The 23,520-nt window shown below is 40.9% G+C and overlaps 1 protein-coding gene across 18 annotated transcripts in view; it reads right to left on the minus strand.

Moving 5' to 3' along the window:
* Nucleotides 1–23,520, minus strand: part of MAP2K4 (mitogen-activated protein kinase kinase 4) — a 169,702-nt gene that overhangs the window by 51,465 nt on the left and 94,717 nt on the right. For 13 of the 18 annotated variants that reach the window (XR_012154740.1, XM_073310261.1, XM_073310266.1 and 10 more), the window contains 2 exons: nucleotides 18,647–18,742; nucleotides 8,178–8,352 (listed from right to left, as the gene is read on the minus strand). Coding sequence is in view for 17 of the 18 variants with exons in the window: in XM_073310261.1 (XP_073166362.1) it covers nucleotides 8,178–8,352; nucleotides 18,647–18,742 (271 nt within the window). In the remaining variant the exon portion in view is untranslated. The remainder of the gene's footprint in view (nucleotides 1–8,177; nucleotides 8,353–18,646; nucleotides 18,743–23,520) is intronic. The other 5 variants (XM_073310273.1, XM_073310275.1, XM_073310270.1 and 2 more) reach the window with 2 other exon arrangements.

Below are 23,520 nucleotides of genomic sequence, written 5' to 3' on the forward strand. Positions count from 1 at the left end.
GTTCTCAAATACCTAAAAGTTTGTTACAAGTCAGAGGGAGAAAAAATTGTTCTCGTTAACCTCTGAGGATAGGACAAGAAGCAATGCGCTTAAAGTGCAGCAAGGGAGATTTAGGCTGGACATTAGGAAAGATGTCAGGGTGGTTAAGCACTGGAACAAATTGCCACGGGAGGTTATGGAATCTTCGTCACTGGAGTTTTTTAAGAACAGGTTAGACAAAAACCAATCAGGATTGGTCTAGTTATTATTAGGGCTGTCAATTAATCATAGTTAACTCATTTGATTAACACAAAAAAATTAATCGCGATTCATCACAGTTTTAACAGCACTGTTAAACAATAGAATACCAATTGAAATTTATTAAATACTTTTGGATGTTTTTCTACATTTTCAAATATATTGATTTCAATTACAACACAGAATACAAATTTCAGAGTGGTAGCCATGTTAGTCTGTATCAGCAAAAACAATGAGAAATCCTTGTGGCACCTTAGAGACTAACAATTTTATTTGGGCATAAGCTTTCATGGGCTAAAGCCCACTTCATCAGATGCATGGAGCAGAAAATACAGTAGCAGATATATATACACAGTACATGAAAAGATGGGAGTTGCCTTACCAAGTGGGGGGTCAGTGCTAACGAGACAATTCAATTAACCGTAGAATACCAAAGGAGGAAAAATCACTTTTGTAGTGGTAATGAGAGTGGCCCATTTCAAAGAGTTAACAAGAAGGTGTGAGTAACAGTAGGGGGAAATTAGTATGGGGAAATTAGTTTTTGTAATGACCCATCCACTCCCAGTCTTTATTAAGGCCCAATTTAATGGTGTCCAGTTTGCAAATTAATTTCAGTTCTGCAGTTTCTCATTGGAGTCTGTTTTTGAAGTTTCTCATTGGAGTCTGTTTTTTAAGTTTTTTTTTACTCCTACGAGAAACTGCAGAACTGGAATTAATTTGCAAACTGGACACCATCAAATTAGGCCTGAATAAAGACTGAGACAATTGAATTGTCTCATTGTTTTTACAGAATACAAAGTGTACAGTGATCACTTTATATTATTATTTTATTACAAATATTTGCACTGTAAAAATGATAAACAAAAGAAATAGTATTTTTCAATTCACCTCATTCCTGTATTGTAGTGAAATCTCTTTATCGTGCAAGTGCAACTTACAAATGTATATATTTTTGTTACATAACTGCATTAAAAAGCAAAACAATGTAAAACTTTGGAGCCCACAAGTCCACTCAGTTCTATTGCTTGTTCAGCCAATCTCTAAGAGAAATAAGTTTGTTTACATTTACGGGAGATAATGCTGCCCGCTTCTTATTTACAATGTCACCTGAAAGTGAGAACAGGAATTTGCATGGCATTTTTGTAGCTGGCATTGCAAGGTATTTACATGCCAGATATGCTAAACATTTGTATGCCCCTTCATGCTTCGGCCACCATTCCAGAGGACATGCTTGCACGCTGATGACGCCCGTTAAAAAATTAATGCATTAATTAAATTTATGACTGAACTCCATGGAGGAAAATTGTATGTTTCCTACTGTTTCACCTGCATTCTGCCATATATTTCATGTTATAGCAGTCTCAGATGATGACCCAGCACATGTGGTTCATTTTAAGAACACTTTCACTGCAGAGTTGACAAAACGCAAAGTAGGTACCAATGTGAGATTTCTAAAGATAGTTACAGCACTCGACCCAAGGTTTAAGAATCTGAAGTGCCTTCCAAAATCTGAGAGGGACGAAGTGTGGAGCATGCTGTCAGAAGTCTTAAAAGCGCAACACTCTGATGCGGAAACTACAGAACCCGAACCACAAAAAAGGAAAATCAACCTTCTGCTGGTGGCATCTGACTCAGATGATGAAAATGAGCAATGTCCTAACAGATAAAACACAAAATGGGGTACTAATTGATCTCTGTTACAGACCCCAAATCACACAAGGGAACAGGATGACTGGCTCCTGATGCACCTATCAATAATGGGTAAGAAAAAAGCTGAGAGGTTTTGAGTGACACATGCTGGATGTCTCATGCTGCCAATATTAAAACATTCTTAGAATTTCTAAATATAGATGACAGTTTCCTGACTCAAAAACTGTTGTATCCAACATGGGGGAATTCTATATTAGATCTCATCTTGACAGATAAAGAGGAACTGATCACAGAACTAAAAATTAATGATAATTTAGACACAAGACCTCATGATTTGAACACATTTATAACGTGCAATCAGAATAAAGTCCAGATGAGTGACATATACACTTGGTGCTTTAAAAAGCCAATTTCACAATGCTGAAAACAACTGTGAGCCAAATCAGCTGGGAGGAAAAATTTAATTAGAAAAATGTGAATGATGTCTGGGAATTGTTTAAGAACACCTTACTAAGTACCCAAAAGCCACAATTTTACAATTGAGGAAGAAGGCTCTTACTGCTTAAAAAAATAAAAAAATAATATGTAACAAATGGAATAATGGCGAAATGGATAATAATAACTATAAATCAGACGATAGGAACTGTAGAAAATTGATAAGGGAAGCAAGTGCAAATCTCTGGCCAGCAGAGTTAAGGACAATAAGAAGGCATTTTTAAAGTACATTAGAAAAAAAAAAGAATCCTAACAATAGTATTGGTCCATTACTAGAATTATCATTAATAATGAAGAAAAAGTAGACGTGTTCAATAAATATTTCTGTTCTGTATTTGGGGAAAAAACAGATGATGTAGCCATATCACATGATAACACTCTTTCCATTCCACCAGTATCTCAGGAGGATGTTAAACAGCAGATACTAAAGTTAGGCATTTTTAAATCAGCAGGTCCAGATAACTTTCATTCAAGAGTTTTAAAAGACCTGGATGAGGATCTTGCTGACAGTTAATGTTGATTTTAAATAAGTCTTGGAACACCAGAGAAGTTCCAGAAGACTGAAAATGTAAGGTTGTGCCAATATTTTAAAAAGGAAGTATTTCTTTACACAATGTCAGAGGATGTTGTGAACACCAAAACTGTAACAGGGTTCAAATCAGAACTAGATAAATTAATGGCTATTAGCCAGGATGGGCAGGGATCGTGTCCCCAGCCTCTGTTTACCAGAAGCCAGGAATGGGCGACAGGGGATGGATCACTTGATGATTACCTGTTCTGTTCATTCCCTCTGGGGCACCTGGCATTGGTCACTGTCGGAAGACAGCATACTGGGCTAGATGGACCTTTGGTCTGACCCAGTATGGCCGTTCTTATGTGGTAACATAGATAATTATAGGCCTGTCAATCTGACATTAATCCCAGACAAGATCATGGACCCGCTGATACAGGACTCGATTAATAAAGAATTAAAGAAGGGCAACATAATTAATGCCAGTCAATGGGTTTATGGAAAATAGATCCTGTCAAACTAACTTGATATAATTTTTTGACGAGATTACAAGTTTGGTTGATAAAGATAATAATGTTGATGTAATATTTGACTTGGTACCGCATGACATTTTGATTAAAAAACTAGAAAGATATAAAATTAACATGTCACACAATAAATGGATTTAAAGCTGGCTAACTGATAAGCCTCAAAATGTTGCTGTAAATGGGAAATAATAATCCAACAGGTATGTTTCTAGTGGGGTCCTGCAGGACTGGTTCTTGGCCCAATGCAATTTACCATTTTTTTTTATGAAATGAAAGAAAACTTAAAATCATCATGGATAAAATTTGCAGATGACACAAAAATTGGGGGTTGTGGTAAGTAATGAAAAGAGCAGGTCATCGATACAGAGCGATTTGGATCACTGGGTAAACTGGGCGAAAGCAAACAATATGTATTTTATTACAGCCAAATGTAAATACATACATCTAGGAACAAAGAGTGTAGGCCATACTTACCAGGATTGGGAACTCTATCCTGGGAAGCTCAGAGACTGAAAAAGGACTTGGGGGATCCTGGTGGATAATCAGCTAATACAATGCTGTGGCCAAAAGGGCTAATGCAGTCCCTGAATGTAAAAACAGGGGAATCTCAAGCAGAAGTGAAGAGGTTATTTTATCTCTGTATTTGGCACTGGTATGTCTTCTGCTAGAATATTGTGTCCCGTTCCGGTGTCCACAATTCAAGGATGATGATAAACTGGGATTCAGAGAAGAGCCATGATTGATGAAAGGATTACACGCCTTACAGTGATTCAAAGAACTCAATCTTTTTAGTATAACAAAGAGAAGATTAAGGGATGACTTGATTACAGTTCATAAGTACCTACATAGGGAACAAATATTTAATAATGAGCTCTTCAATCTAGCACCAAAGGGTATAACATTAGCTAACGGCTGGACGAGGCGGTAGACAAATCAAGAGGGAGGCTTACAGATTGAGAGCTCACCTTCCTAACTACTTGCAACTCTAGGTACTTGTTTTGATGAGCTTCCTGGGACAACCACTGACCAGGAACTGAGTGGGGACAACAGAGCTCCCTTAGTGGTGCAGAAGATAATTGGTTTCCTGGTTCTAGAAAGCTCTCTTCTAAGGGGGAAACATGGAGAAGCCCAAGGTGCATGTTTTTGTTTGTTACGGTATTTCTCTTATTTTTGCTCTCCCCCCCCACCCCTTTCAGTTACCCGCTGCCCCCAGCTCTGCCCCAGGCTCTTGGAGAGACATGGGAATACATTTATATTTTTTATTTACTTTTAAACATACACATGCAGAGGATCATAAGGGGAAGAGAGGGAAGCAGAGCTGGGCATGAGCACTCATGCTGAAGTCCTTTGGTCATGCAGTAATGCTATGTGAGGTTTAAAGCCTTGCTGAAGTGTTTTTACACCTGTGCAACAAAATGGTGCACCATCCTCCCTTAATGCTGACATTTTAATGTAGGATCACAGCCTTTTGGATTGTCCATTGAAGCTGGCAGGCTGATGGTGTGAGCAACTAGCTTCAGCAGTAATACTTAGATGAAAGCTGCTGCTAGGCTCAATAAAATGGTTGGCTAAACCATTATAGCATGTATGAAAGGAAACTAAAAAAAGAAAACTTAATAGTACATCTGCCTGCAGATACCAGCTACTTTGGTGGGGACTGGCACATGCAGGCTGGCAGGACGGGCTAGGCTGCTCTGCTGCTTTGGTAAGAAAAGCAGTATTCTAGCAGAAGTTTGGCTACCTAAGGAAGGCCAAACAGAAAACAGGAGCTCTGCTGACACTGATGGGCTAGCAGTATGGGCTAGACCACTTTGCTGCATCCCACGATAAAGAAGACACAGAGAAAGCAGTGGTAAAATGGAAGACTGAGGTAGGTTAAACTTGAGACAGCTAGGGGAACAGTGGGCTTATGGACACCAGGAGGCTAGTAGTATGGGCTGCACCACTCTGCTGACTCTCTGAAGAAAAGCCAGTGGAAGAAGTGGAAAATGAAAGGCAAGGCCTTGCTGCACAAATGACCTATCTGAGGGAGCTGACAGAACAGGCTCAGTGCCCAGAACCCCATGCTGCCCAAATGTACGAGAACAGGGAGTAAATATGGGGAAGCTGAGCCACTGGACTAGGGGAACTCGGTTTGTTTGTTCATTTTTTAAACTGTGGTTTGTTTCTAGCCTGTAGGAGTCAGACCTGGCCTGGAGGTCAGCGAGATCCACTGAGGAGATGGGGGTTCAAGATAGCAACCACAATCAGAAATGGCTATGGCCCTTCCTGGAACAAGTGGAGCAAAAATACCTGGTTACCATGTCAGCCTGAAAGGGATGGGGGGACTGGGTCCTGCACCATGGATTTTTAAGGTCAGAAGGGACCACCATGATCATCTAGTCTGACCCCCTGCACATTGCAGGCCACTCACCCACTCCTGTAATAGATGACTCAACTTCGGTAGAGTTACTGAAGTCCTCAAATCATGGTTTAAAGACTTAAAGTCACAGAGAATCCACCATTTACAGACACATTCCTGGGAACTTTATTTCACCCCAGTCAGAACAGAAGACAACAGCCACGGGTCTCTGACTTGTCACTTCCAAAACGTCACGTTCTGCTGCTGAATGACCCGCCCGCACAGCTGAAAGCTTGTCTGCTACATCACTGCTGTTGGAGTCGATGCTTCATCTTGGCCTGAAGCACCAAGCAGCTATGAACAACCAGCTTGAAGAGTCTGCAAAGCCAGCTCCTCCTGCTGAATTTCACTCCCTGCTGCCTGCCGCCCTGCTGTAAAGTGGAGCAGGTGACACGCTAATGTGTGGCTGGGCACGCGCAGGAGTTCTCTGATCTTAGCTGGGCCTGCTGCCCTGCCATGTTTTCTCTTTAAATACCAGTTTCCTGTTCTCAAAAATCCTCTTCCTGCCAAGGGGGGCACAAGGCAGAGGGAGAAAAACCAAAATAGTGAGGAAAGCTCCTGCCTGCAGACAGAAAGTGGAGAGGCTTAGAAAACCACATCAACTGCTTCTTCAAGCAGAGGCAAGACACTGGGAGTTGGAACAGAGTCAGTTGCTGGTGTCACACTGTAAGCTAGAGAGAGAGGAGCCTCTCTCTGTGCGAGGAAGGAGAGGAGGAATAACCCAGTGGTGACCCATCACAGAGCACCAGGCACCCATGAGGGACAATAGGGTCCAGCTGGTCTAAAGAGGCTGCCCTACCTCCCGGACTGCCCAAAGAGCAACAGTCACAAAAATCAGAGAAAGCCATGTCCAGTACACGCTCCAGCAGCTAGCTCAGGATCGGCTTTGTGGGGAAAGCTAATCCTAAACAACTTCAACATCAAGACTACTTGCCTTGAGGAATGTGGCACAGCCCACCCGCTGAGTCCAATGGTAAGGAGTGCCTCACAGTGCTCTCCAGTGGCTCCTTCCATCTCCCACTCACTGGGCTTGGTGAGGCTGGGAGTGCTGAAGCAGCAGCAGCAAGCTCTGTCCCTGAGTCAGGAAAGGTGCCAGGCATCATTCTGCTATGCCCATCCCAACAACTCCAAAAGGCATAACTGACCTCCTGTCTGCTGGAAGGAGGGTGCCATGTTGCTGGGGGAAGTAAGAGGAAAGAGGAGTGATGCTGGAGACTCCAAGAACTTTTTAGTTGTTCCCAGGGACAGCACATATACAAATCTCGGGCAACTGGGTCTTATCCATCTCTCTATCATATAGAATGGCTGCTAGCAAGAGGGTTGCAACACATCCCCAAACTGGCTCCAACAAGTACATGAACCCACTGGGAATTAACATGTCCAGACCCACTTAGACTGTGTTTGGAGAGAGAGACCATTAAAGAAAGTAACACGTACTTCTAGATAGTTTGGGTTCAGAGCACACTTCTACTCTTCCAGTGAAGCCAGGGGAGCATGTGTCACTATTTTGTACCTGTAACTAGATTTAGAAGCCGGATATCATTAACTGGTATGCAGCACAAGCAAAGAAGAGATAATTCATCACTTCCAGAGTGAAAAAACATCCACTGCCCATCTCACCGCAAACTGGACCTTCAGGTGACTAATCAAAAATCCCCAACAACGTGCAGTGTTAAAGCACAGACAAAGATTATTTTATGTTACACAAGAACTAGGAAAACAATATTTAAAAAACAAAAAAGCATGAGTTTGGTGCTGGTGTAAAGTACCAAATGGACAGCCCTAGAGGCTTAGACCTTCTGTGTTTCCAGGACTGGGTCAGCACAGGAGGCACTCCATGCTTTCACATCATGGTGAGACTGAGAGAGCAGTATGTTCTCTAAAAACATGCCCACTCATTTCCTGCCCTCTCTGGTGAGGCTGTCAATTGCTGTAGCAGGGATACATGTCCAGTTGGAACCAGTCTTTAGTCACTAACTCATTTCACAAAGGACACTAAGCTGCCATTGGATGTTAACTTGTGCTTACTACCAACCTAAGCTGGATTTGAACCAGTGATCAGCAGGTGAAAGGCCTCATATCCCATTACCAGTCTCCAGAGCCATCCAACCCCCCACTGCAGTTGCTTCCTAAGAGGCACAGTCAGTTTTTTAAAGTGCACAAGCAAGGTATAAGACCTTCACAATTCACTTGACAGATATGCCCATTACACACTGTGTTTTCAGCACAAGTACCCTTTATACTGGAGATAAACACAACAGAACAGTAGACAGTGACAGACGGATGAATATTAATTCTCCATCACGTTCCATCCTTAATGAACTGAAGTACAAACACAATTATGGGCATCACCTACTTTAACTGCCATAATTTGCCCACTTGGTTTGTGGACCATTTTGTTGACAGAACCATAAGCTCCTCGTCCAATTTCTCCAAGGTCTTTCAAGTCCTCTGCAGTAAAATCCCAATGCTGTTCAGGGGAAATCTTCAATTTTCCTGATGATTCAATGCTGTGTGTTCTCAGTCTCTCTCTGTCAAAAATATTGGGAAGCAATTTTTCCATATTTTAAATAGTTTGTAACTTTCTCTTTTCAGCAGCACTTGATTAAACATTGAAAGAGAGGGTTGCACATAGGCTACAGCAACAATGTGATTCCAGGGAGGATTCTATTTGGGGATGCAGGGTTGAGGGAGAATGTTAAATCAACAAAGAAATACATTTGGTCACAGCTTTTATTAGCTATATGTCTTAACTGCAGCATAAGACTTAATATGTGTCTCAGATTAGATTCATTCTAATTACTCTCATTTACATGGCTATTTTCTATTGTGCATAAAAATACATCAGGCTTGTAGCAGGACTTGGTATAGCATGCAGAACCAAGATTCTTTAGAGCACTCCTAGTCTCATGTATACAAAGCTATGCGTGTCACCTCCCCTGCAGAAATGCACTTGCTGGTGACTACCTGTCTTACTTGTATTGCTCATGTTGAACAGAAATCAAACTAAATCTCCAGTTTGTATTAGCAGGTTTATGAAGAGCTTGTTGATCTTAATGGAAAACTGTAACTTATTTCAAATAGTGCATAATCACTTCATCTAATTGAAAAAAGGCAATGAAGAGCCATTTTTAATATAAAATATAATGCAAATTGACTATTACTCAAGAAACCAGAAGCTGCCAGACCAAATGTTTCTTGACAAAGTGCCCGAGCCCAGAGTCCTCGGGCACAGAGAGCTCCCATAGCCCCCAATATGAATTTGTCTGTTTGAGGAATGCAGGATGATGCCCATAGTTTGTGACAGAAGCTACAGAATTCCACAGTTGTTTTAAGGTGATTCCTATTACCTGTTGCAAATTTTGTTCTTAACATTGATTTAATAGAAAATGTATGTGTATTTTCTACACTTTATTCCTAGTAGATAATAGTGTTTACCTTAAAACAACTGCAAAAGTCTCCAGTGTTTCTCATGAGTTCATCTTCTGATTAGCACTTCCTTGGTCATAAGCTATCCCAGGAGACTGGGCTTCCTGCTTTAAAGTCACATTAATCAAAAGGTCGCTCACACCAGAACCCTCCAGTGTTATGGAGGCATTACATCAGATAGGCATTTGTGAAAGCCAAGTTTCTCAAGTTAACCAGCCAAAGGAATAAACATACTACAGTGTATTCCATGCTGATAAATACAATAGAACATCTATCAGCCAGCAGCTGTACATGACACATGCTTTGATATTACTATGGGCCCACTCCTGAACTCCTTGGGTATGTCTACATAGCTTTTGGGAGCAGGTGTTGCAGCCCAGGTTGACAGACTTATGTTAGCGGGCTTACGCTAGAGTGCAAAAAATAGCAAAATGAACGTTCCGACTTGGGTTGGCACTTGGGCTCTGAAGCCTAGGGACAGAGGTTGGCTTCAGAGCCTGAACTCCAGGCCAAGTCTGAATGTCAAAGCCAAGTCTACACAGCTATTTTAAGCATGCTGGCCCGAGCCCCTTAGTGCAAGTGTCTGTTGATCCAGGCTGAGAGCCATGCTCCCAGCAGTTGTGTAGGCCTACCCCTTCGGGCTTCATTGGAAGTTTGGTCTTTGTGGGCAGCAAGGTCAGGCCCAAAGTACCCATTTACTGGAACAACTAAGGCTTAAATGACCTCATCTGCTGTGTTCTAGCTTCTTTATGAAACGTTGGTATTGCACTTCTTGGTCCTTGAACATCTGCATTCCGTGGACCCAATGGAAGAAGAATCTCACTGAACAGCTTCTTTCAGGAACATTATTTTTCTCTCAGCAACTTTTTGTGATGCTGCTGCTCCCTTTCCCCTGTTATAGCTTTCCTATTCTGACTCCCCCACTTTGCTACTTCCCACCTAAACCCTCTGAAACCCCTGCAGTTAAACACAATTCAAGGGTGGTCATGCTGGTGATGGCACAAACATTAAGAATACAAAAATCCGCAGAGACCTCATCTATTCTTGGCCTTCCTTGATTTCTGTATGTTAAATTCCTCAAATTAAAACACTATAATAACTTGGATTCTGAATGGAATGTACTTAACAAAAAGCAAGGAATGAAAAAAGGAAACAGAAGACAAGAGCAGGTGAAAACAATTCAAAGAAACTAACAGAAGAACAGTACAGAAGAAACCTCACCTCAGACTTTGCCACCTGCCTCTGCTGAACATAAAGAAAATTTACCTTGGGAGCTGGGTGATGAGAGTTACAGCCTTCCTTGCTGCTAGCACATTTTGATTTGACAGTAATCTGAAAATGGTTCTGTGTTTGCTGGAAGAAGCTAGCAGGTGTGAACTGCTGTTTTGAAAGGTGCTAGGAGATGGCCCCTCTTGCTCATGTCTTCCCAGCCAGAGCAGCAGCAGGAAGGACTGGAAGGCAGATGTGCACAGTGGTGACACCAAATCCCTGCTGATGGACCACTGCTGCTGCAGAGTCTGGAAATTTTCTGATGGAATTTTTTCCACTGGAAAATGCCAATTCGTTGAAAGCAAAACATTTAGCAGAAACGTGTTAATTGTGCCAAAATTTTGCTTCCAGGGGAAGGTCAATAAGGTCAAAATGTTCCATTTCGACATTTTCACAACAGAACATTTCCATTTTTTGTTTGGAAATCATTTTTTATTTTTAAATTTATTTTACATTATTAAAAAAATTAGATGTGGGCATTGGAATGAAACATTTCGATTTTTTAAACAACAAATGCTTCGATTGACTTCAAATTCTTTTTTTTTCCCCAGAATTTTGTTTTGAGGCAAATTTCAAAATTTTTTGTGTTCATTCCTTTCCGGAATAGGAAAGGAATTCAAACTCACGGAATTTCCTACAAAACGGAAAACGAAGTTCCTGTTCTGCTTTAGCCCGAAGGCAAATTGTGCCACTGTTCCTGCAGTGGCAGGGGGAAGACACAAGCCTGGAGGTGAGGGTAAGAAGTCTTAGCAATGCCTCTCTCCCTACAGAGGGGATTGCAGGTGCGAAGATGGTGGCGTGAAATAGGGGTGCTCCATGGAACTACAAACATGAAAGCAATTTGCTCTAGTCCTAGTGAAATGCCACTAACAATCCCGATCAGATTTTTAGTCACCTGTTCAAATGCCCACGTGAAATGGTCATTTGGCCAAATGACATGTTTAACAGAGTGGCACACATTTTAATACAGACCTTGTTCATGTAGTGAAGCTCTTAGAAGTAAATATTGCCATGTTCCTGTAAGAAGCACAGTCTGGAGCTCAAACATTCCTGTCAGCATTAAAATGTTATGATTTTTATAGTGATTTCTTCAGTGGAAAGGTAATTTAGGACTTGTCTAATGCAGGGACCTCTACACCAGTGTAACTGCACACAAGTGCATACCCCTGAGTAGATGCATTGCATCAGTGTAATATGAGAGTACACTGGTGTGAAACCAGGATAAATGCAAACCCCACTTAATTCCAGGTCAGTGCATCTACAATAGGGTTTGTACTATTATAGCTATAGCAGTGCAAAAAGCCCTAATGTAGACAAGCGCTTAGAGCCAGCATCTTTAAAGTCTGCCCTACAAAGCCAACACAGTGAATTGGGAATTAAAATATCAAAAGAGTAACTCTAGAGAGAAATGTGAAAGTAGTTAATGCCAGATTCCTGCTTCACTGCTGGAGGCTGGATTTCAATCACTTGTGTTTAGTGATATATAAGAATCTTTATAGACTTTTTAGGTCATAATATGTCAGCTTTCTCTTTCCCTATCCACTTCTGCTTTCTGACGATGCAATCAACGTGTAACAGGCCAGGAATGTGGGTACAAAGCCATTTCCAAGCTAGGCATATAACCCTCACAAGATCAAGCTGAATCCCAGGGATGCCCCAAGATGGATCCGTGGGGGAGGGAGATTTTAAGATTTATTAGTACTATCACTTTTAATACCCACACACAAGCAGTTAGATTAACATTCTCAGCCTCCAATAATTATGGAGGAGATTTTTAAAGGAATCCAGGGGTCTTTGAGTTCAGTTCCCATTGAATTCACTGGAATTTGGGCTTCTAACTCTCTTTAGTGCCTTTGAAAATCCCAGTCTAGAATGTTATTCCAAAACTATCAGAGGCTTGGGAGTCCCATGGGGCTTGAACAGATAAGACTTGGATTTTCTGTGCTATATGGAGCTAGCGCTATATGGAGCACTGCATTTGTAAGATGCCAATTTATAGACCTTACTCCAACTGGTTATTTTGCTTTGTCACAGCAGTTATATTCCAGGGATTAGGAACACCAAGCAAGGCAATCATTCTTCGCAACAGTTGCCCTTTGACAGAAGGAAAAAATGTTCATGGATCCAGCTTGGCATTAGCCACAAGGACTGCTGGAGCCAGGCACCACTGTTCAGGGCCAAGGACAGTGTCACAGAAAAGCAGGACATGAAGTTTGCTAACTGCAAGCTTACTGAGCTAGAGCCACACAGGAAGCTTGGCGAGTCTAATAAGCCTAAAAGATTCCAAAACTCTACGGCAAAATAACCATAAATACTAGGGCCATCAATTAATCGCAGTTAACTCATGCAATTAACTAAAAAAAAAATGAATTGTGATAAACCACAGTTTTAATTGCACTGCTAAACAATAACAGAATACCAATTGAAATATATTGATTTCAATTACAACACAGAATACAAAGTGTACACTGCTCACTTTATGTTATTTTTAATGATTATAAATATTTGCACTGTAATAATGATAAAAAGAAATAGTATTTTTCAATTCACCTCATACAAGTATTGTACTTACTGCAATCTTTTTATCATGCAAGTGCAATTTACAAATGTAGATTATTTTTGGTTACATAACTGCACTCAAAAATAAAACAATGTAAAACTTTACAGCCTACAAGTCCACTCAGTCCTACTTCTTGTTCAGTCAATAGCTAAGACAAACAAGTTTGTTGACATTTATGGGAGATAATGCTGCCTGCTTCTTATTTACAGTGTCACCTGAAAGTGAGAACTGGCATTCACATGGTACTTTTGTAGCCGGTGCTGCAAGGTATTTACGTGCCAGATAAAGTAAATATTCATATGCCTCTTCATGCTTTGGCCACCACTCCAGAAAACATGCTTCCATGTCGATGATGCTCATTAAAAAAATAATACATTAATTAAATTTGTGACTCAACTCCTTGGGAGAGAACTGTATGTCTCCTGCTCTGTGTTTTACATGCATTCTGCCATATATTTCATGTTATGGCAGTCTCAGATGATGACCCAGCACATGTTGTTCATTTAAAGAAAACTTTCACTGTAGATCTGACAAAATGCAAAGAAGATACCAATGTGAGATTTCTAAAGATAGTTACAGCACTCAACCGCAGGTTTAAGCATCTAAAGTGCCTTCCAAAATCTGAGAGGGATGAGGTCTGGAGCATGCTTTCAGAAGTAGCAACAGTTCAATGCCGAAACTACAGAACCCGAACCACCAAAAAAGAAAATCAACCTTCTGCTGGTGGCATCTGACTTAGATAATGAAAATGAACATGTGTCAGTACACACTGCTTCGGATCATTATCAAGCAGAACCTGTCATCAGTATGGACGCATGTTCCCTGGAATGGTGGTTGAAGCATGAAGGGACATATGAATCTTTAGCGCATCTGGCACATAAATATCTTGCAACGCCGGCTACAACAGGGCCATAAGAAGGCCTGTCCTCACTTTCAGTTTACATTGTAAACAAGAAGCAGGCAGCATTATCTCCTGCAAATATAAACAAACCTGTTTGTCTGAGCGACTGGCTGAACAAGAAGTAGGACTGAGTGGACTTGTAAGCTCTAAAGTTTCATATTGTTTTATTTTTGAATGCAGGGGTTTTTTTTTGGACATTATGCTACATTTGTAAGTTCAACATTCATAATAAAGAGACTGCATGACAGGACTTGTACTAGGTGAACTGAAATACTATTTCTTTTGCTTCTTTTTTATGATGCAAATATTTGTAATAAAAAATAAATATAAAGTGAGCGCTGTACACTTTGTATTCTGTGTGGTAATTGAAATCAATATATTTGAAAATGTGGAAAACATCCAAAAGTATTTAAATAAATGGTATTCTATTATTGTTTAACTGCATGATTAATCACGACTAATTTTTTTAAATCACGTTATTAATTGTGAATAATTTTTTAATTGCTTGACAGCCCTAATAAAAATATTTGCACGTTTTTGGACAGGCATAAATTCATTGTATTGCAGTAATTAAACTCTACCATTAGTATCTTAGCAGTAGGAATGCTGAAACTTTTAAAAACAAGCATTTCTTTGGCATTGGCGAGAAGTCCTATGAGGGGAAAGCAGAGAGGTGGAGGGGTAATTTCACGCAAACCTGAAGATTATGTGACAGCACATAATGGAGCAAGGCCAGGCCAGAAAGGTGGCATATGCAAGTATGTGAATATTCAGTGAGTGCCTTTGTGTTGCTGTGGGTATCAGAGCAAAAAAACTAAGAGGGAAGGGATGAAATGTTGTGGTGGGAGCATATAACTGGCAAGAAATGTTAGAGACAACAAGAAGGGGTTCTACTAATATGTCAGACAGAAACGAAAGACCAAGGATGGTGCTCAATGGAGAAGGTGAGCTGGTATTGGAAGATGATAGAAAGGCAGAGCTACTCAATGCCTACTTTGCTTCAGCCTTCTCAAAAAAAAATAACGTGATCGGACAACTAGCGAAGTTCCCATAGACAATAAAAGGGAAAGGATGCAAATCAGGATAAGTAAAGAACGCATCAGAGATATTCTGACTAATCTCAATGAATTCAAGTCAGTGGGACCAGATGCTATTCCCTCCAAGGTTCTGATGTTATTAACTGAAGAAATCTTGGAGCCACTGGCAATAATATTTGTAAACTCATGGATGACAGGAGAGGTCCCGGAAGACTGGAGAAGAGCTAACGTGGGTGCCCATCTTTAAAAAGGGGGAAAAGAAGGACCCTGGGAACTACAGACCAGTCAGCCTGACCTCTACAACTGGGAAGCTACTAGAGCAATGTATAAAATATTCAATTTGTAAATACCTGGGGGATGAAGGGGTGATCCCTAGCAGCCAGCATAGATTTACTAAGAACTAGCTTGATTTCCTTCTTTGACAGGGTAACTGGTTTGGTGGATTTGGGGAATGTGGTACACATAATATACCTGGACTTCAGCTTTTGACTTTTGACACAGTGCTACATGACATTCTGATAAGTAAGCTGGAGAAACGTGGGCTTCACAGAACTACCATTAAATGGATACATAATTGGTTAAACAACTGCAAAGACTAACTATTAATGGAATGATGTCAAATTGGAGGGAGGTCTCAAAAGGGGTTTCACAGAGATCTGTTCTGGGTCCGGTGTTTTTTAACGTCTTTATTAATTACCTGGATGTAGAAATAGAGAGCATATTGATCAAATTTGTAGATGACACAAAGCTGGGGGTCAAGGGCAGAGGTGGGGGTTGCAAACACTTTGGAGGATAGAGCTAATATTCAAAAGGATCTTGATAAACTGGAGAACAGGGCTATAGACAAGAAAATGAAATTCAACAAAAACAAATGTAAGGTGCTACACTTAGGGAAGAAAAATCAATTGGACAAATACAGAATGAGGGATAACTGGCTTGGCAGCAGCACTGCTGAGAAGGATCTGGGTGTTGCAGTGGATCACAACCTCAACATGAGTCAGCAATGTGATGCTGCTGCAAAAAAAGGAAATGCAGTTTTAGGTTGCATTAGCAGAGGCATAGCATGCAAGTCATAGGAGGTGATAGTACCTCTCTACTCAACACTGGTTAGGCCTCAGCTGGAGTACTGTGTCCAGTTTTGGTCACCAATGTATAGAAAGGATATAGAGAAACTGAGAAGGATGCAGAGGTGAGTGCCAAAGATGATCAAAGGGATGCAATGAAAGCCATATGAGCAAAGGCTGAAGGAACTGGGTATGTTTAGTTTGGAAAAGAGGAGATTAAGGGGGCACATGATAGTGGTTTTCAAATACTTCAAAAGCTGCCATAAAAAAGTAGAAAAGTTGTTCTCTCTTACCACAGAGGGTAGGACAAGAGGCAATGGGTTCAAACTACAGCATGGCAGATTTAGATTAAATCTCAGGAAAAACTTTCTAACTGTAAGAACAGTAGGACAATGGAACAGACTGCCTAGGGAGGTCATGGAAGCTCCTTCACGGGAGGTTTTCAAAAGGAGGCTGGATAGCCATCTTGGCAGGGGGTGAGACTAGATCAGACGTTCTCAAACTGGGGGGCACGGAATGTATTCTGCGGGCTGGGAGAAGCTTTCGAAAGAAAGAAGAAACTTGCTGCACACATTCCGAGCTGGGCGGCTGGAGAGCTGTGCCTGCTGGCTGGGTGCCCAGCACTGAAGGCAGTGCCACCTCCAGCAGCAGCACAAAAGTGAGTGTGGTGTGGTATTGCCACCCTTAGTTCTGCGCTGCTGCTGGAGGCCGCTGGATCTCCAGCCGCCCAGCTCTGAAGGCAGCGCTGCTGCTAACAGCAGCTGAAAAGTAAGGGTGGCAATACCACACCACGCTGTCCTTACCTATGCGCTGCTGCTGGAGGCAGCGCTGCCTTCAGAGCTGGGCGGCTGGAGAGCGGTGGCTGCTGGCTGGGTGCCTAGGGGGAGGCGTAAACTACTAGAAACACAAAGAAGGGGGGTGCGATCAAATAACTTTGCGAACCACTGGACTAGATGACTCTTGCTGATCCTTCTAACCCTATGGTTCTGTGATTCTATAAGACTGTGCGTCATGATTTTAAAAAGCTTGACAGACAAATTATGCTTCACAAATTGGTCTAATGCAGGATTTCTGAAGGAAGTCACTAACTGCACAGAGGTTAGTAGACATACACTCATTCTACTTCTCCGCAAGCCTGGTAAAAAGATGCTGTTCACAATGGCATTTCAGAAGCTGACTTGTGGACAATGTGCTGATAAGCCAAATTAGTGACCAAAAGAAAACTCAAGGCACTGTGCACTGTTCACAATTCTTAAGTAAAAGCAGGTTTATGATTCTGGCTGATCAATTTGCACTGAGTCCATTAGCTAGTGTGGCATTTCTATAGGCTTTCTGTTTAAATGTAGCTTTCTTTACTGATCAATCTGTACACCTTGGAGGCTAACTAACATTAATAAAACAGTAGCCATGTTTTGTATTTCATGGCAGGGGAAATCCTCCAATAGCAAAGCTGCAGAGTTATTTCAAGTAGCCTGAAAATGTCAGCTCCCTAGTGAGGTTTTAACAGAGTCCTGAGAACAAAATCTTTCTTGAACTGAGCAAGCCAACAAGTTAATAGGGATTTCTGCCCCAGGCAGAGGACACAGAATGTAGTGGTTTTGCTTCTACTTGTTCATTTGTAAGTCTTTCTGCTGTTTATTCTCACATTCTATTTGATGCCATGTGTCTAGAACCAATCACTGATGAAGAGATTCAGCAAAGGCTTTAAAAGAAGGAATTAATTCCATTCAGCATCCCTCAGCCAGTAAAACTCAAAGAAAAAAAACAAAGGCCAGGTCCCTCACTTTCATCATGAAGAAATGGCAGAAGCTCAACTGAGGCCTGTTCTGGCTTTCTATGCTCCACCAAAATTACTCAAAGCACAGATCTCAGCAATGCATGGAAAACTGTACAGAATATATCACAGCCCTTACAGTCCAATCCAACACCCATTCAAATCCACAAAAAGACTCCCACTGACTTAAATGGGGTTTGGATTGGGCCTTCAGAAGCTCCAACATTTTGTTTTGAGTTTATTTGATTAACTAGATAGATTCTTCTCTCAGTTTACACCGGTGTAACTCAGATTCCGAATAACCATGTCCAAGACAATTGAGTCCTCCTGATTCACACTAGTGTAACTCACACTAGAATCTGGCCTTATGTATGGATCCCCAGAACACCAAACTCATTTTTGTTTGGAGTGAAACATGCAGCCAGACAGTAACACACATGCCCAATCTACCAAGTATGCACCGTCTACACTTGTGTTGGATTAAAGCATTTTAGAGTAATATGAAAATGTTAGATCTAGCTAATTTAATAACCCTTCCTCCTGAGCCACTGCCAGCTATCATTGAGAGAACAGAAAACAGAGACATAACACATCATTCAGAATCAACATGAGAATAAGGAGAATAAATATATATATATTTAAAAAATGATACTGAAATGTGGTAATATCATTACATAGAAATAACTCATGGAATGGCACGGTATTGCTGAGACAAATTTCATTACTTTATAGATGCCATTTTTGCTGACATGGAAAATATTTGACAATGGCTAACAGACAGTTAAGCTTACTGTAGCCTGCTGGAAAGTTTCTGGATGAGGTCCGCTTCTCTCCTTTTGAAAGTGAACGGGACAATGTGATTACTACCCAGTGTTGCTTGTGTATCACTTCAGCCAGGAAAAGAGTTGTGAAAATGACAGGAAAACATGGTGCTGTTATCACATGACACAATAACGTAAAACATATACTCATCTAGACATACTGCCTTTGGCATGGCTAGCATAAGAAATTAGTGCATGTTATATTTTTCTTCCCCATTAAGCCTAACTAATGCACCTCTCTTCAAATGGAGCAAAGCAGTTCTTGCATTTGAAGATCGTTGAGCTGTACTGTTACTGTTAATGCATTATATTGTATGCCTTTTATTTTTTTAAAACAATGGAAATATTATTTTCAGTTGTAATGTTAAAAACACCAATCATTGGAATCAATTTTCTAACAACATAATTAAGTATTAATAACATTCAGACTGCATAGATTCACAACATTGATCACCATCACATAGCTTCCTCTTGGGCTCTGATAAAGGAGAATTTCTTACCACAAAAACTAGTGTGTCTTGGATCCACCAATCTAGGAGTGGTGGCCATTCCCATTTAGACCTGTCAGTCAAGGTGAATCAGCCCATCCACTACTGAATACTTTTTTATGCCTGGGGCACACTATATCCTTCCCTTTTATTTCCAGATAGATCTCTGCAGCTAACAGAAGAGCTGAAGGCTAACTACTACTGTACACTGTGTATTCAGGCTCTCAATTAGAGCCTCTCACACGCATTCCAGGTAAGAAATTTCCCTTTCCCGTGACTAGGATCCACTCTTTCAGCATTGATGGGTTCTGAGTTGTACACCTTACTAAGGGCAATGGGGAGGACAGACAGGAAATGATCTCAAATATCTGTACGTACAAATAAAGCAATGACCAACAATGTTCAGAAACAAATGCATGCCTTTGCTCACCTCATCATCTGCAAATGCCCTAAAACTAAGTTTATCTGTTACAATTGCTCTTAAAGCCATTTTGCTAAAGTAGCCCTTGTGACTTTTCTTACATTCTTAACAAAAAAAGTTCTATCGGTGACTCAAGCTAAGTGCTAGGGAATGTAAAAGCTCTAGGTTGCATTGGTTTCTCTGTTTGAGCAGGGTGTGGAAGAAGTTTAGGTAATGACACCTCTTGGCTAATTCTGAAATTCAGTGCAACTTTGGAGAAAAACCTGATCCTGAAAGTAACACACTGGTATCTGCTGCAGAAAAAGCTAGATCTGAGGCAAGGGAATCATCCAGCTAGGAGAGAAAAGAGGGATTGCCTATCCAGAAGGCTGCATTTATCACAACTACTTCAGTGACCACAAGAGAGGCCACAGCAAGACTAACTGGAAGATCCTAGTACAACACCAAACATGACATGTATTTTGAAGGCAACCCACAAATATGTCATGGGATTGAGGAGGTGACTGACTATCAAATGTATCAATGCTCTATAGTGTCCTAAGTCTAGTGCTATTGTGACAGACTTTAAATGTTGGGTCCATTTAAAATGGTTGTGTCTGCCCTGACTATTTCAGATCTACAAAGTACTTTGGCTAAACAGCTACGGAAGCTCTCCTGGAGCAAGGCCAACAGCTGCCAGAGAATCATTTCCCCTTCTTTAATCTACAGGGAAATGAAAGTTATTATGAAAAAAAGAGAGAAAGCATCATTCCTGAGAGAGATACCTGTTTGGAATATCAGAGAGAATGCATATATCCACTGGATTACACAGAAGCCCACATCCTCCTGGAAAATGGTTATCACCCCTAACCAAGCTGTCCTAACCTGGGAATCAGAAGCGATTTTGGTGGACTTTACTCATCTCTAATTGATTGTGTCTACTTGCCAGCCAAGGTATCACTGAGACCAAGCATGAAGGAGAAATGGTCTGTCCAGCTCTACTCCAAATATTCTAGGTGTTCCACAAAGGGGAAAGCAGGCCTAGCTCAAGGAAAGACTTCCCAGGACTGCCATTAGTTGATGAGATCCATTGGAATCCTGACTGGGACATCTGACTCTCCTTTGCTTTAAGGCCTCCCAACATGCAAAGTCTTGATGATGGGGCACAATTCCACCCATCTGAGATTCACAGCAGAGGGCTGTAGTCACCTAATCACAATATATAAGGAACCTAATTAATTTTAGTCCCATTCTGAAGTCTACTTCTCCAATGAATGGAGTGGCTAGAATAATTTAATCATGCAGGCCAAAAAACAAACAACTCATCCAATTACACAAAAGCTTGATGCAGAGCATGCAGTGTTACTGTGGCAGAATAGCTCCTCTGCATGGGATCTTCTTGATTGATTCTGAAACCACTGCAGATTTTTCTGATGCATTTCATCCATTCAGCCCAGATTATTTCAACTTCCCACACTATAAGGTGAAAAGATAACATCAGCAAAGAGGAGAAAAAGCTGACAATGGTGGCCTGAAAGGATGAGCCACAGTTCTTTGAATTTGCATCTTTTCCTCTTCTTGTTGTCCATTTCATGGTGCTTGGCAAAAAACAAAGGTGTGAATTCAGAGGAAACGACTGTCAGTTTTGAACCAGTAGACCAGAGGGCTCAAAACAGCTCTGAGTAACCAAACAAAAATACAAACTGCTGCTCATATGACAATGAGATGACTTTAATACTTAAAGAATAAAGTACTTGGTTTCTGTTTTTATTAAATTCAGCAGGTGTGAATATCAGACTGTCGATGACAAACTTTAATTGTTAGAAAAGTTAACAGAGCAAAAAATTTACTGGGGTTTTGGGAGGCAGGGTCAGACCAAAGGTCCATCTATCCCAGTAGCCTGTCTTCCAACAGTGGCCAATGCCAGGTGCTTCACGGGGAATGAACAGAACAGGTAATTATTATCCCCTGTAATCCATCCCCTGTCACCCATTCCCAGTTTCCGGCAAACAGAGGCTATGGACACTATCCCTGACCATCCTGGCTAATAGCCATTGATGGACCTATCCTCCATGAATTTGTCTAGTTCTTTTTTGAACCCTGTTATAGACTTGGCCTTCACAACATCCTCTGGCAAAGAGTTCCACAGGTTGACTGTGCATTATGTGAAGAAATACTTCCTTTTGTTTGTTTTAAACCTGCTGCCTATTATTTTCATTTGGTGACCCGTAGTTCTTGTGTTATGTGAAGGAGTAAATAACACTTCCTTATTTAATTTCTCCACACCAGTCATGAGTTTATACACCTCTATCATATCCCCCCTTGTCTCTTTTCCAAGCTGAAAAGTCCCAGTCTTATTAATCTCTCCTCATATGGAAGCCGTTCCATATCCCTAATAATTTTTGTTGCCTTTTTCTGAACCTTTTCCAATTCCAATATATCTTTTTTAAGATGGGGCGACCACATCTGCATGCAGAATTCAAGATGTGGGCGTACCATGGATTTATATAGAGGCAATATGATACTTTCTGTCTTATTATTTATCCCTTTCTTAATGATTCCCAACATTCTGTTAGCTTTTTTTGACTGCCGCTGCACACTGAGTGGATGTTTTCTGAGAACTATCCACAATGACTCCAAGATCTCTTTTTTGAGTGGTAACAGCTAATTTAGATCCCATCTTTTTATATGTGTAGTTGGGATTATGTTTTCCAATGTGCATTACTTTGCCTTTATCAACACTGAATTTTATCTGCCATTTTGTTGCCCAGTCACCCAGTTTTGTGAGATCCCTTTGTAACTCTTCACAGTCTGTTTTGGATTTAACTATCTCGAGTAGTTTTGTATCATCTGCAAATTTTGCCACCTCACAGTTTACTCCTTTTTCCAGATCCCAGTTTACTCCTTTTTCCAGATCCTGATTCACTAGCCTTCATATCTGGAGTCCTGGGTATAAGACCATCTTATGTCACAAATATAATGACTTTGGGGACTTCTATGTAATCCTTCTCAGACATTTCTCCATGTCACAAAAACAGCAAAAAATGAATCAAGTGAGGCCCAGCAATAATAGCCAGAGAGTACACCTGGTCAAAAACAAGGTGCACTGTTAGTACTGTACAAGCACCTAATACTAACCAGTGCTAGTACTGTGCTACTGTTGAAACATCAATATTCATCCAATATTTTTTAATAGACAAGAAAGAACATAAGAACACTCTTTTATACTGAAATATTGTTATACACTTGGACAGAATAGGAGCCACTGGATACAGAGTAGGCACATAGTCCTTGAACATAAAAAGACCAACACTTCTGAAAGCGCATGCTCCAGACTCTTACTGGCTGTTCCTAACAGTACTGGCAGTGAAGGCTCAAAGAGAAAAATGCCTCATATTTTCTCTGCTTGGTGTGAAGCATCACTTTTAGAATGACTTGTAGCAGCTTCCCAACTTCAAAAAAGTAGAATACAGTTAAAATATATTGTAATAAAATAAAGTGGATTAAAATTTTATTTAAATAACAAACAATGGAGACAGAGCGATGTTCAGACATTATATATTTTCTCTCTAATCTTTCAGTTATAGTGATCTTCGGTGTCACTGCAGCACCAATAGATGAAATATACAGAAAGGACTGAGAGTTTGTAGTCGAGGGTGTCCCAAGAGATCTGCTTTCTGTGGTTTTGAGGGGAATTGGCACAGAAAATGGCAGCAGGAAATAGGAGAGGCATTACCGTTGAATGCATCTGTCCTTATCTACGGTAGATGTGGACTTCAGTCTTACAGCTAGATTGTAAAAATACCTTACAACAGAGATAATTTCTTCTTGTCCCTTCACAGCCCCAAGCACACTGAGTGCTCAGAAAGTAACCAATAATCAGTAACAAGGCGGGAAGCTTCCCACAATCATAGGCGCTCGCACAGAGGTTTTTTACTACAAAGAACGCATTGTGT

This window comes from Lepidochelys kempii, chromosome 14 (assembly GCF_965140265.1).
Source record: "Lepidochelys kempii isolate rLepKem1 chromosome 14, rLepKem1.hap2, whole genome shotgun sequence".
NCBI lineage: Eukaryota > Metazoa > Chordata > Testudines > Cheloniidae > Lepidochelys > Lepidochelys kempii.